General features: G+C 51.2%; 1 protein-coding gene across 3 annotated transcripts in view; it reads right to left on the bottom strand.

The window, feature by feature from the left end:
• Window positions 1–14,313, bottom strand: part of NHEJ1 (non-homologous end joining factor 1) — a 146,492-nt gene that overhangs the window by 116,328 nt on the left and 15,851 nt on the right. For all 3 annotated transcript variants that reach the window (XM_084643933.1, XM_084643932.1, XM_084643931.1), the window contains exon 5: window positions 13,614–13,672. In XM_084643933.1, coding sequence (XP_084500059.1) covers window positions 13,614–13,672 — 59 coding nt within the window. The remainder of the gene's footprint in view (window positions 1–13,613; window positions 13,673–14,313) is intronic.

The following is a 14,313-nucleotide window of genomic DNA, read 5'->3' as shown; positions in this document are numbered from 1 at the left end:
AATGTTTACACCATAATCCTGGCAAAGCCCAAAGTGGAAAATTGCATTCTGCTCACCTCGCATTGCCCCTGCAATTTCAGCTGGATAGGAGAGTCCCCTCTCCCCATAAAGAGCCTGGAAGCACTGCTTTGTGGCTGTTTAACAGCTGCTGCACTCCGCCCCAGCACTGGCTGCATGTTAGTGACAGGGGAAGTGATTCCAAAGTTTAGCATTAAGCCTAAACTGTCCCTGACAGAGGGCATCTTGTGTGGCTGCAGACTCAGGCAGACGGGCCCTCAGGAAACAGCAATGCTGTGACGGCTCCACAACAAGTAACTGAAACTGCAAATGTTACTATGCCTACACTACAGACATTACAGCAGCCCAGCTGCTACGCTGTAGCTGTGCGGCTGTAAGGTCTCCCATGTAGCCACTCTATGCAGATGGGAGAGAGCTCTCCCACAAGCAGAATTAAACCACTCACAACGAGCAGCTGTAGATATGTCGGCAGGAGAGCGTCTCCTGCTGACAAAGCGTTGTCCACACGGCGCTTTTGTCGGTGAAACTTATGTCTGTCAGGCATGTGTTTTTTTCACACCCCTGACCAACAAAAGTTTTACCGACAAAAGTGCTAGTATAGACATAGCCTAAGTGAAAGGTTCAATTCTAGCAAGCAGAGCAATAAAGAGAGGAGTCCTTGGGGCCGAAGAGATGCTTGGGAGAGAACAAGGACTAACCCCAGTGTTTTCACCCATTCCTGGAGCACCTATCACCGTGACAGTGCAGTGCACCAGTCCCAAACATTAAAAGCAAACCCAAAAAGCAATATACTTCACCCACCACCCCATTCCTTAACATTCAAATCTCCCTGCTCCCCCAAGCGCTGCCCAGCACCTACTGCCGCTCCCTCCACACTGCAGTTTAAATAACCTTCTCCAAATCTGCTTAGTTTCTGTGTCAGCAGCCGAGTCCTCTCCGCTTTGAGCAGGGGGTTGGACTAGATGACCTCCTGAGGTCTCTTCCAACCCTTATCGGCTGTGATTCTATGATTAAAGCACAGTCTTTCCTATCCGTACAGAACGACCCTTCTGCAAGGCGTTCCCCAGGACTTGGGAATTCCACCCCTCTCCTCTTTACACCATCATGCAGAGACCCTGGGCTTCCCCTGCCTAGCTGCACCCTGCACAGAACCAGAAGCAATTCAAAGAAACTCCCACAAGGCCCTGGACCCACACCTTCCTCCTCATAATATTCTTATGTGGCAATTTACAAAGTGGTCAGTATCACTGCCCCATTCTACAGAGCACAGAGAGGGGAAGGGACCTGCCCAAGGCACCCAGCTGCGGAACAGGAATATATCACAGCTCTTTCCAATAGGACACACTGCCTCTCCTGGCGTCCAGGATCTCTCTCCTACCAATACAACACCACAACCACAGCTCTTCTACACACACACACACACACACACACACACAAAGTGTGAGAGGGGCTGTTTTCACCTTGCCCTTCCCACCCATCCAGGATAGTGGGCTGGGCCAGGCCGGGTCTGCTCCACTACAGTCGACTTTAGCGAAGTCATGAAAGAAAGTGCAGCCGATGGATCACACGGTCCCTCTAGTAAACCCTGCAAGGGCGCTGCCATTGGGCTCAGTTCACTCTTCACACATCATTATCGAACCAGTCCCCACAGGGAAGAGAGTGAGCCCTAGCCTTAAACCAGACTAGGCAAAGGGCTAGGGGTATACAATAGACTTAACTTTGCATCGGCCTTGGGGGTGAGCTGGATGGGCCGGGATGAATTTCCCAGCTCTAGAGCTCTGGACTAGTGCCCTGGTCCACCCCTGGGGCAGAGAGAGGTCTCAGAGGGGCAGTGAGGCCTGGCTGCTTTGCCCTGTACTGTGCCTTCCCCATTATTGCTCCCAGCTGTTTGAGCCACAGGTTTGTCAGCCACATACCCAGCAACACTGGGCCTAACTAGCACCTCATCACAGCACCACTCCAAGGACCCAGCAGTGCCCTCCTGGGCTCCAGACAAGCTGCAGTAGACTGAGGGAGGCACAGCCAGAGTTTGGGGACAAAAGGGAGGAATGAAGGAGATCTGGAAGGAATCTCTCCTCCCAAAGTCTTCCAGGCCCACAGCATTCTGGAGGGGGATGGGGGCTCTGAGCAGGGCTTTCCCCCTTCAGTGCTCCCATTTGAGTTCAGGCCTGGCACTGGCTCAAACCACAACTCGCTGACACAAGATCAATCACTCCATGAGCTGATCCTTTGCAGCTATGCATGCCCCGTGCCCACGCACATGCCTGGCCTTCCCCTCACCAGTCTGGCCCCCTTCTCCCAGCCTGCACTTGCCCTCACTCTTCTTGTTCTTCATTTATTACGATTCATACAACAAAGCATCCTGATGACCAGCACCGAGGGTGGTGTGGGGAATAGTTACAGAGGAAGGGGCCCTGCGCATGCTCAAACTGGCTCTGGATTTCAGACCATATAGAAACCTAAGTCCACAGCTAGCTGTGCACGTTTTCCCCAGGAGTCAGGACGCCAGCCCTGGTGTTCTGGTCATACTCCATTCTGCTCCCCTGTACCACCACCCCTTCAGTTTCAACTAGATACAGAATTCTCCTTCACCTCCTGGCCTAACAGGCTGCAGAGCAGGGCCAAGTGGCTGTTCATCAGCTGCCAGTCCGTTGTGCCCCAGAGGGGGCTTTTCTCAGTACTAGGAGAAGCAACCTGGATTTGTGATGGAAATGGCCCACCTTGATTATCATACACATTGTAAGGAGAGTGATCACTTTAGATAAGCTATTACCAGCAGGAGTGTAGGGCGGGGGGAGAGAAAACCTTTTGTAGTGATAAACACCCATTTTTTCATGGTTTGTGTGTATAATAACATCTTCTGTATTTCCCACTGAATGCATCCGATGAAGTGAGCTGTAGCTCACAAAAACTTATGCTCAAATAAATTGGTTAGTCTCTAAGGTGCCACAAGTCCTCCTTTTCTTTTTTTGCAAATGTCTACATTGTGTATGGTCCAACCCTTCAATCTTTACTCAAAGCTCCCGCTGAAGTCAACAGAACCTGAGTCAGGGTGGCAAAGTCAAGCCCACAGTGCATAAGCTGGTCTGGGAGGGAAGGTGCTGAAGCAGAGGTTGGTCTGGGACAGGGCAAAGCAGCAGCAATGGTGGGACCAGGGCTGGGCCACTGGGCTCATGACATGTGTGCTGCGTGGTCTGGATGGCTCACCTTACCACATGCCCCAGGACACATGCTGTGCAACCAACGCAAAGAGGGATTCCAATACTGTGGAACAGCCGCTGCCGCAGTCACCGGGGCTTAAGCCTCGGGCCCCCCCCACCCCGCCCAGGAAGGAACATACTAGTGGAACATCCCTCCAGCCAGCCCACTCACCGCGGTGACTCAAGTGTCCCAAGAACAGCCCTTAGAGCAGGGAGGGGGAGGAGACACAGAGCTTGCTGGAATCACAACCATTAGGCCCACAGCCAGCCTGATCCCAGCCCTGCTCCTGGGGGCTTGTTCCCTGCCCATGGTCTGGGCTCTATTTCGGGCAGCCTGCTGCCCTGGGGCTGCTGTGCCGAGTCTGGTTTTAGCAGCATGCAGCTCCGCTGACTCACCACTTGTGTAAACGGCCTGTGGTTCCCCTGCATCGGCTGGGAATGCAAGTGCCGGCCAAGTTCCCGCCTCACCTGATTATGCCTAAATAAATAAATAAATAAAGCCGCTCCGCCATCTGCCACATGCCTTAATGGCAAACAGATGGGGAGAGGCTAGAGCTCAGGCTCCGCACTGCAGGGGCCAGGATCACTCCCCAAACCCACTCTGGTGCTAGCTATGCAGCACAGTTAAAGGGGGCTGAGATTGCGCCTCGCCCTGCACCCCACGACATGTGCCCTCCCCCCCACGACATGTGCCCTCCCAGAGACCCCCATAAAAGCCTGCATGGACCCCTGTGTGCTTTTGCACAGACCGTGTACCCACGCACGGACTCAGACACAGTCACGCACTGACATGCACCCTTGTGCAGTCCACCATGCCCTCTCAAGCAGACTCTCCCCTTGCACAGCCCCACGTGTGATCTCACACACATGCCTTTGCACTCATCCTTGCACTGGCAAGGCGCACACTCATACCTCCCCACCTTCAATAAATCACGTCCCTTTGCACACATGCTCTTGTACTGGCCCACCTGCACACACACATGCTCTCCCTGGCACACCCCCACCCACACACACTTGCACAGTACAAACAGGCAGGCACGTGCTCTCTTACCCAAGCTGTGCCCCCGCCGAGGCCCACACATGTGGCAAGAGGCTGAGAAGCAGGGGCAAGAAGCTTTAAACAAGGCTGGCTCATTTCTGCAGCATGGAGAATACCTTCCGTAACTCTGGCTTCATGACTCAACCGCTCTGATGGCCACAGGAAGTCACGAAAGTGAGAGATCACCACATCAGAGCGGCACACAGACAGACTGGGTCTAGCTTGGGTAACCAGTGAGGGCCGGGACAGGACGAGACACTCGCACTAAGGTGAACAGGCAGGATTGCTACATTTCCCAAGTAGTCAACAGCTAATCTGCTAGAGAAAGAGCCCCACCCTGGCCTGGCAAGGTCCAAACGGCCCTGGCTCAGCTATACCAAGGCCAGGCCACCTGGTCCCCGTCTGCCAGGTCACTACTGCTCATGTCCTTCCAGGTTCACAACTGATTTCTGAGGTTGCATACAACAAGCCAAGACGAGGGAGCGACACCACTGGCTGACTGGGGTTCCAGCCCCAAGGGTTTATGGGATGGAACCACCCAGATCAGAATTCAGCATCCTCCCCAGGAAGCTCAGTGTGGAGCCCACAATGTCGCTCCTGGGAAGACACAAGGAAATGAAACAGATGCGAGAGGGAAGAGCCCAGGGATCACAGGAGTGGCAGCAGTTCCCTCCCTGACCCACATCCTAGGCCCCCACGCTGGGAGTCTTATTGAGGGGTGGAGGCCATGCAGAGGGGAGGGAGGGAAATGGGGATTTAAAACCATTAAGAGCACCTCTCACCCAAAGACTCCTAGCATATGAGAGAGGAGAAGGTACGTCGCAGTGCCACACTGCACCTGTGCATGGCGCCCATCAAGCAGCCCTGCAGTGCCCAGTGCCATGCCCTGCAGGAGGTCCTGCTCTTGGCCAGCCACAGCTCCAAAGCCACAACCACCTTGTGCTAATTAAAACCATTCCCCTTAGGAAATAGGCAGACGGTTGCTTCCTCCCCTGCTGCCCGGAGCTGGCTCGTGTTTAAGGGCTGCTGTCCCCACCCTGCGTAACACGCGGCCCACCACCGGCTTCAGCTCTTAAACAAACACAGGCCACTTCTCTCCATGGGCTTATTTTTAGTGCTTATACAAAGGGAGAGGCAGAGGGCGGGGGGAGTCAGGCAGAGTGCAGGCAGGGGTTGGGCTGGGCCAGCCAGTACGCCTCACTCCTGACCTGTGAATGACGCAAGGCTCTTCCCTTCTACTGCCCCCTCCGGCACTTCCAGCCCCTGCCACACATTGCAGCTGGGGGCCAGAGGGGCTCCCCCAGACAGACATTCCTCCAGCCCTAGACCCCAGCCCACACATCACTCAGTAGCTTGTTGGGAGATCCATGCAACACTGACCTAATGCACAGGCCTCTCCCCTCTCAAGCGCTAAGACCCTCATCTCTTCTCCTTCAAGGACACAGGCTCCACCTGTCTCTCAGGTTCCCTGCCCATGAGACCTGGTCTCCCCATGCTGCCTGGAGGGCGACTGCCTTGCCACAGTGAGGGAAACTCCGCCTCCTTGGCCCCTCTCCCAGCCTAATGCCTCCGGGGTGGGAAAGGACGGCACTGCACTGCGACCCCCGGTCTCCCTGACGTCAGCAGGTAGTGCTCTCAGCCACCCCACGAACTCCCTGACTGCGCTCCCCGCTCGCCCTGTCTGCCTCCGCCAGCAGTGCGCTGGAAGCTGGCTGTTTGTTTATCTTCCTATTCAGCATTGCTTATTTTGATGGCACATCCTCCGAGCTCAGCCCAGGTCGACCTGTGAACCTTCCACATCCTGTTTGCTGAAGCCCTGCTCTGCAAGCCAAGTGCGCAGGACGGCCAGAGGCCCAACACAGCAGCCACCGGGTGCACCGGCCACCGCAGATAAAAATATTCACGGCGAAACATCCTGGAGCACGGGGGTCTATAGTTGACCTGATTGTATCGGCGTGTTTATCCGAGCAGGCTTGATTGCTGCTCTATTGGTGCAGAGCAGCCAAAACAACCTTGGCTCCACAGGCCCAGGCTTCCCTCAAGGCTTCGGGGGGTTACTGGAGAGAGGAACCTGCTGCCCCTGTGTGACAGCTGGGCTCTGTACAGTGTAGCACTAAATTCCACATTCAGGAGCAATGTTCCCCTACTGCCCAGGGCTCCTCCAGGGCAACAGGGTGGGGAGCAGGAAGCAGGCCCCGCCGCTACCCAGACCTGGCATGTTCTCTGCTGACCAGCTGGTATTAAGCAGGCAGAGATCTGGAAGGGAAAAACCCAAACCAAATTAAAAAGCTTCAGGCGCCAAAGTGCTTTAAGTGCCAAAAAGACCCCTAAACTAGCTCACAGAATAGGTCACCAACCACAGAGACAGAGGATGGTTCTGTGGTTAAGGCACTGGGCTGGAACCCAGGAGATCTGAGCTCTATTCCTGGCTCTGCCAGACTCCCTGCGAGACCTTGGGAAAGTCGCCTTGCCCCCATGCCTCGGTTTCCCACCTGTAAAATGGGGTGATGTTTGTGACATGTTCAGATTCCATAGTGATGAGAACACATAAAAGCCTAAAAATACAACCACCACTGGGACCATGTTCACCCATCCTGGCATCAGTTTGTGCTGGCCTGAGCCTGCCACCTCCACGGTCACGGGAGCTCGACCCATCACACATTGGCCCATTACACAGCCCCCATGTGATGCTTCGCTAATCCCACACTCATGTACCGGGAACAGGAGGCCTCGTGCCAACAACCTGCAGTGAGTGAACAAGGGCCAGTCTGTGCTGCGAATGAGAACAGGAGTGTGGGGAGGTTCAACAGGCACCTCCTGATTCAGGAGTGCACTCCTTGGCAAGAGCTGGGAAGCACACCAGGGCTCTGCTGCCATCACCAGCATCAGGAGCACCATGCTGACCCACCAGGGGGTCAGTCACACAGTAACCCAGAGCAGCATGCTGTCCTTCACCACACAGCGCTGCAGGGAACAGAACACCCCCTAAATCTAGACAACCGCTTGCAGGGCCTCAGCACCATGCACCTCCCCAACAGGGGCAATGCACTCTCATGGCCACAAAGGTGAGCTTCCATAGGCAGAGCAAGTGTACTGTTGTTGGTCTGTACTGCAGTAGCACCTGCTGGCTCCAGACCCAGTGTGCTGGGCACTTGCAGATGCATCCCAGAGAGACAGTCCCCACCCCAAGGAGCTCACAATCCATGCAGGGACGTGTGCATGCATCTGCAGATGGCCTGGAGAACAATCCCCCACTGCCTCTCCTCAGGTGCCAAAGCCTCAACTGCCCCCTTCCCAGCTGCCAGCCCCCCTGGCTTCAACCCTACCCACATCCACGACACCACTGTGCATTGCCAACATAAAAATCCGTGGTGCTTTGAAACAGCGAAAGGGGAGACAGTGTAAAATAAAGTGAATGTAATAAATAAGCCGGAGAGGAGAGTGGGAGCTGCACTGTCGTTCGTGCTCCTAGTTCGTTCATTACCAAAGCCCGTTCTTAGTATAAATGAAGCTGCCCCAACATTTCAGTGAGCAGGGTGGGAAGACAGGGACCTTGCCACAGAATTTAGGTCCAGCTTCACACAGAGCTCAAGGGCCCTAGGCTAGATTTGTAAAGGCATTTAGGCACCACTAGGCTCCTAGCTGCATCTTAAGGTGCCCAAATATCTTTGATGATCTGGACCCTTTGACTCCAGTGAAGCTGGACAGTGCTGAAAGAGGCTCATTATTTACTCTTTCCCATCACCACTGGCTTGCTGTGCTAACAAAAGCTGTTGGGTCTGTCTTGGTTTGGGCTCTGCCTTTTTTCCCCTAGATGCTTACTGCTCCGCCTGCTCCCAGCAGCTGCTCATGAATGATTTCTTGCCAAACACCATAAGAGACATTTCCTACATTTATAAATAAGCCCAGGACTTTGATGGAAAACTCCCCACGATTACTCAGAACACCCTGGGCAGCTAAGTGAGCACATACCCAGGGAGAAGACATATTTCAACAGCAACCATCAAAGCCAGTCTCAGGTGTACCTGTCCCTACTTCACAACCTCCATTCAATGAATGGGATAGGTCTCTCTCTCACTGGAGATTGCCATTCTTCCCAGCAAGGAACCAATCCAGAAAGTACAGCTGAGAGAGCTGGCTTCGCAGTTAAAAAGCCACGGCAACCAGTCTTACAAAGCTGTGGGAAGAGAAGTCTCCGATTTCCAGTGCTTTCCACTGGGGATGCCAAGTCAACCCTACCCGGCATCACCACAGTCAAGATGATAGCTCCTCTCCAACTGGCAAATATTCATAGTTGTGATTAAACTGATGACAATTTAAAGTTGTGTTTCATGCATTCGCGGCGCTTCAGGCCAGAAGAAACCAATAGATTATCTGCTCTGATCTCCTCATAACACAGGCCCTTGTTTTTCACCCAGTTGCTCCTGTATTGAGCCCAATAACTTATGACTAAAGTATATCTTCCAAAAAGGCATCCAGCCTGGATGAGAGGCCATCAAGAGATGGAGAATCCAACACTTCCTTGGGAGTTTGATCCCAACTTTTCCATTAATTTGCCCAGGCATGATGTCAGGCTGACTATCAGAGTCATCTCACTTGCCCTTCCTGAATATTGGCACAACATTAGCACTCTACTAGTCTTCTGGAAGTTCCCTGATATTCCAAGATTTATTAAAAATTCACATCAGCAGGCCAGAGAGATCCTCAGCTAGCTCTTTTATGACTCTTGGATACAAGTTATCTGGGCCTGCTGATTTTAAAATGTTTACCCCTAGTAGCTGTTTAACATCCTCCTCACTTACGAATGAAATGAAAAGTACTTGTTTACTTTTCAGTTCATTCGTAAGTGAGGAGGACATTACTTTATCATCCTCAGCTAATCACCTCACGTGATATGAGCACATCATCCTGCTTCTTTCCAAATAAAGAACTGAAATATTTAAAGATCACTTTTGCTTTCGCTGCATCATTATTAATAAGTTTACCATCTCCACCTAGCAATAGGCCTATACCATTGCTAAGATTTATTTTGTTTCTAATATTCTTAAACTCTTTCTTATTGTCCTTAGCCCTGCCAGCGAGGGATTCTTCCCTGATGTCTTTAGCTTACCTTATCAATTTTTTGCACTTCATAACTTCCAGTTTATACTGATTGACAGCTACTTCCTTTTCTTTCCATTTGTTATATATTGCCTTTTATTTCTAATTGCTGCCTTCTCTTCACCACTGAGCCAAAGTTGTCAATCTTTCTCGATTGTTCAATCATGGCTTTTTGGCCATCTAACAAACACTTTTTTTTAAAACACCCAATTTTCATTCCCATTCTTCTGTCTAAATTTTTCCTCTCAGTCAATTTTTCTCAGTTTTCCTCCGCCTTAGGAATTAGCCCTTTTTAAGTGCCAAGAATATATATTTATGGTTGGTACTGTCCTTTGTTTGCCCACATGGAACGTAAACAGATTATAATCACTGGTCCCTAGGCAATCACCAACTTCCAGTCCAGTGATTAATTCATCTTTATCTGTTATAACGAGGTCCAATATGGAGTTTCCCCATACCAGATACAACTTCTTTTATGACAGGTTTCAGAGTAGCAGCCGTGTAAGTCTGTATCCGTAAAAAGAAAAGGAGTACTTGTGGCACCTTAGAGACTAACAAATTTATTAGAGCATAAGCTCTGGTCTCCCCCTCTCCAGCTCTCCTGCTGGTAATAGCTCACCTTTCCTGATCACTCTTGTTACAGTCTGTATGGTAACACCCATTGTTTCATGTTCTCTGTGTATATAAAATCTCCCCACTATATTTTCCACTGTATGCATCTGATGAAGTGAGCTGTAGCTCACGAAAGCTTATGCTCTAATAAATTTGTTAGTCTCTAAGGTGCCACAAGTCCTCCTCTCCAACTCCTTTTATGTTAGGAAATTATCAACTATATTTTTTAGAAACTCCAGTGATGTTTTCTATTGGCTACAGAAGACTTCCAGCAGATGTCTCCCAGATTGAAGTTCCCCATGATAACACAATTGCCCCCATACACATATTACAGACAGGTGCTTAAGAAGTAACTCATCCTGTTCTCTGGTTTGGTGGTATGTACCAGACCCTGCACTGGTACCCCCTCCTGGGCTCTGCTAGTTAGCACAAAAGGACTGGAATATATTTCATCATCCTTATACGGCATGAGTCCATCATCCCGCTTCTTTCCAAATACAGAATAGAAATATTTATTGAGAATTTCTGCCTTCTCTGAATCATTATTAACATAGGAACATAGGACACTGGACTGGAAGGAACCTCCTGGGTCAACGGGTCCAGTCTGCTACTATCACAGAACAACCCCATCATATCATCTCATTCATAAATTTATCAAGCTCCATTTTAAAACCAGAAAGGTGTCTTGCCCCCACTCCTCCTACTGGGAGTCAGAAACTGTCTTCTAATTCCCAGCCTACATTCACGCCTGCCCAGTTTATCTCCATTTGTTCTTGAACAATTAACAATTTTAGTGTTCTAGTGATTGCTCTGATTTATAAATCAGTGCAATGATCAGAATCTCTGGAGCTTTCCTTTAAAATCCCAAGTTCTTCACAGAGCGTGTGTCTGATTTTGGAGATGGGGGGGGAGGCACAAGTGCCAAACCAAGTGGCAGGTTGTAATGAATATGGGACAGCGGATTCTATGTATTTTAGCACTCCTCCCATTTCCCTTCTTCCTCTTCAGCCAGGAAGCCTCAGCAGCCACTTGCCCAAACAACTAGCCAGTAAAAAAACTTTTGAGAAAAAGCCAAATAATTGCAGGGATGCCAGACAGAGCCATGAGTCACCTAGCAGCAAACGAAACTGGACTTTGGACCGCAGCCTCCTTGCCCCTTGCTCTACATCTCACCTCAGGAAGCAGCTGGTTTAACTAGAAGAGGAGTAAAGGCAGTTTTGACTGGAGGGTCTTTGTCTACATTAGGGTTCGCAGGTTCAGCTGAGCTGTTGTCAGAACAGGTGATCTCTTGGTAAATTTCCCCAGTAGGGAAGTGGCCAAGAGCAGCCTCCCTGCACTGTTGCCTTCACCCCATTCCGCTGGGCCCCCCGCCCTGTTCCTGACATGCCCCTTCCGACCCCACCCAACTTGCTCCCTTCTCCTGCACGCATTGGCCCAGCCCCACCAGTGAGCATGTGCAGCCAGAGAGCTCTCCCCAGGCCAGGTACGACAGGCTCCTACAGAACTCCGCCAGGCTCCTGGCCTCTGGGCTAACAGCACAGGCAGCGCGACAGAGGAACAGGATTGACAGCACACGCACACCCAGCTTCGCCTCTGACTCATGCGCTGGCTGCTCAGACCTCTCTGCCAGTGAAACAGAGACCAAGTCCAAGACCCCGAGTGGATCCCAGAGGCAAGACCAAGACAGGGACACGCTGTCCCAGCCAGTGGCATTGAGCAATCACTCCACTTCCCTGTATATGTCACTCCTCAGAACACAGGCAACCGGAGCACTCGGCAAGTATTAACCCTCAGTAGGGAGAGAGCTGCCCCCCAACCTGCTCCTTCCAGAGAGCCCCACAGACCCAGGCAGCCACCATCCCTTCCTGCTCTGCCTCTACCACAGCCCAGGCAACTAGCTGCCCACCCCAAAATGCCACACAAGGAGCAGCAAGAATGCAGCCAGCTCAGAAGGCAGCACTCCCAGGTGGCTCAGCCAGCGACTCTGCACATTTCACCCAGATAACAGCAGGCCAGGCGTCTTTCCAACTCAAGCATTAAGGGTGTCATAAATATAAAGGGAAGGGTAACCATCTTTCTGTATACAGTGCTATAAAATCCCTCTTGGCCAGAGGCAACATCCTGTTACCTGTAAAGGGTTAAGAAGCTCAGCTAACCTGGCTGGCACCTGACCCAAAGGACCAATAAGGGGACAAGATACTTTCAAATCTTGGCGGGGGGCGGGGGCTTTTGTTTGTGCTCTTTGTTTACGTGGTTGTTCTCTCTTGGGACAGAGAGGCCAGACAGAAATCCATCTTCTCCAACCCATCCTAATCCAAGTCTCCAATATTGCAACCAGTATAGGTAAGTCAGGCAAGGCAGATTAGTTTATCTTTTGTTTGATGTGAATTTTCCCTGTGTTAACAGGGAGGTTTATTCCTGTTTTCTGTAACTTTAAGGTTTTGCCCAGAGGGGGATCCTCTGTGTTTTGAATCTGAATACCCTGTAAAGTATTTTCCATCCTAATTTTACAGAGGTGATTCTTTTACCTTTTCTTTAATTAAAATTCTTCTTTTAAGAACCGGATTGATTTTTCATTGTTCTTAAGATCCAAGGGTTTGGGTCTGTGTTCACCTGTACCAATTGGTGAGGATTATTATCAAGCCTTCCCCAGAAAAGGGGGTGTAGGGCTTGGGGGTTGTCCCCAAGTGGTCTCTTTCTCTGTTCTTTGTTTAAAAAGCTTGGTGGTGGCAGCATACTGTTCAAGGCCAAGGCAAAGTTTGTACCTTGGGGAAGTTCTTAACCTAAACTGGTAAGAATAAACTTAGGGGGCCTTTCATGTGGGTCCCCACATCTGTACCCTAGAGTTCAGAGTGGGGAAGGAACCCTGACAAAGGGGAACATCTTCCTGGGGATATCATCACCAATTTGTGTGCAAACACACAGGTTTGCTTCTCTCTTAGTGAGCATGTGTGCACCCTTCTGCAATTGTAGCCCTTTCTGCACAGGCCTTCCACGTGGGAGAGGGGAGCATGGCTAGCCATCTGTCTGCAGCAGCATGGCAGGGTTTTCCTGAGTCCCCACCACCAGCTGTCGATCCTACTGGGAGAATGTTAAGTGGGCTCTGCTGACTCACTGAGATGGGTTGCTCATTACCCATCCGGACAGAAGGGAGGTGGGAGCAGCTCCAGGTGCGGGAGAAGATATAGGCTGAGAGGGCTAAAGAGGAGCCCTAGGAGCAACTCAGCTTGGGGAGAAGGGCTGAGCTGAATGTTATGCTATTTTAGGGCTCAGTCACAAGGGGGGAGCCAGGATGGTCCCAGCTAGTCTCCCCAAAGGCCACCTCTCCACATAACCCCAGAGACAGATGCAAGCGTTTGGAATTGCAGCTGCTCATTTGTCACCTCAGGACCAGACAGGGTGAGACCCAGGCCCACTGCGCTACATTGGCTCAAGCCAGCCATGGCTTTGTCTGCCTCAACACACGCTCAAGAGTCACCGACCACACCAGGCCATGCTCGCCCTTGCATACCATACCATAGCACAGTAAGTTGAGCGGGCGACGGCCCGGGGCGCTGGGTTGCACTAAGCCAAGCGGGCCAAGGTGTGTTGACAAACACACCCAGGTCCCCTTTGCACTAACACCCAGCAGCATCTTTCCCTACCTCATCCACAAACTTCTGCAGGAATGGCTTCTCCTGGAAGGGCTCGGTCCTCAGGCGTCCTGCAAGAGAGATGGGAGTATGAGCCGGGCGGGCAGCACCAACCTGGCCAAACACCAAGCTCGCTGCCCGCACTCTCTGTGACAGGGAGATGAAAGGAGAGGGTGCCTGGTTTTTTATTGTTTTTGAATTACCTGAGGGAGCTCAAATATTACAGTGATTGGGCCATGTAACACCTACACAGGACACCAGCAGCGCTATTATATATTTACAGCAAATATTGTACAAAGGTTGTCGAGCGAGGTATCTATGACAAGGCGATGGTTTGCTGGTTAGGATGATGCTGTCTGTATGCATGTATCATTTTTGTATTTAAAGTTATAAGTATTGGCTCTGTACTGTCTGTATTTCAAACTTGTGCTCTGCTTCTGGGTGACACCCCAGACAATTTGGCGTCAGCCTAGCCTGCTGGATGGCCCATTAAGGACCATCAGCGACACAACTGACCCACTGGGAGAAGGCAGACACGCCTAGGGACTCAGCAAGGCATGCAGGGACAGAACTCTAAGGTATTTCCATGCCATGGGATGGACAGCTTGTCTTTGGAACAAAGGAAGCACAGGCCGCATGGCAAGAGACTATAAAAGGCAGCTGCGTCTCCTCCATCTTGTCTTCAATCCTACTTTTTACCTCTGGAGGAACT

Source organism: Lepidochelys olivacea (assembly GCF_965140295.1).
Source record: "Lepidochelys olivacea isolate rLepOli2 genome assembly, chromosome: 11".
Taxonomy (NCBI): Eukaryota; Metazoa; Chordata; order Testudines; family Cheloniidae; genus Lepidochelys; species Lepidochelys olivacea.
Note: the sequence above shows the minus strand (reverse complement) of the source record. Positions and strands in the feature narration are given on the sequence as shown.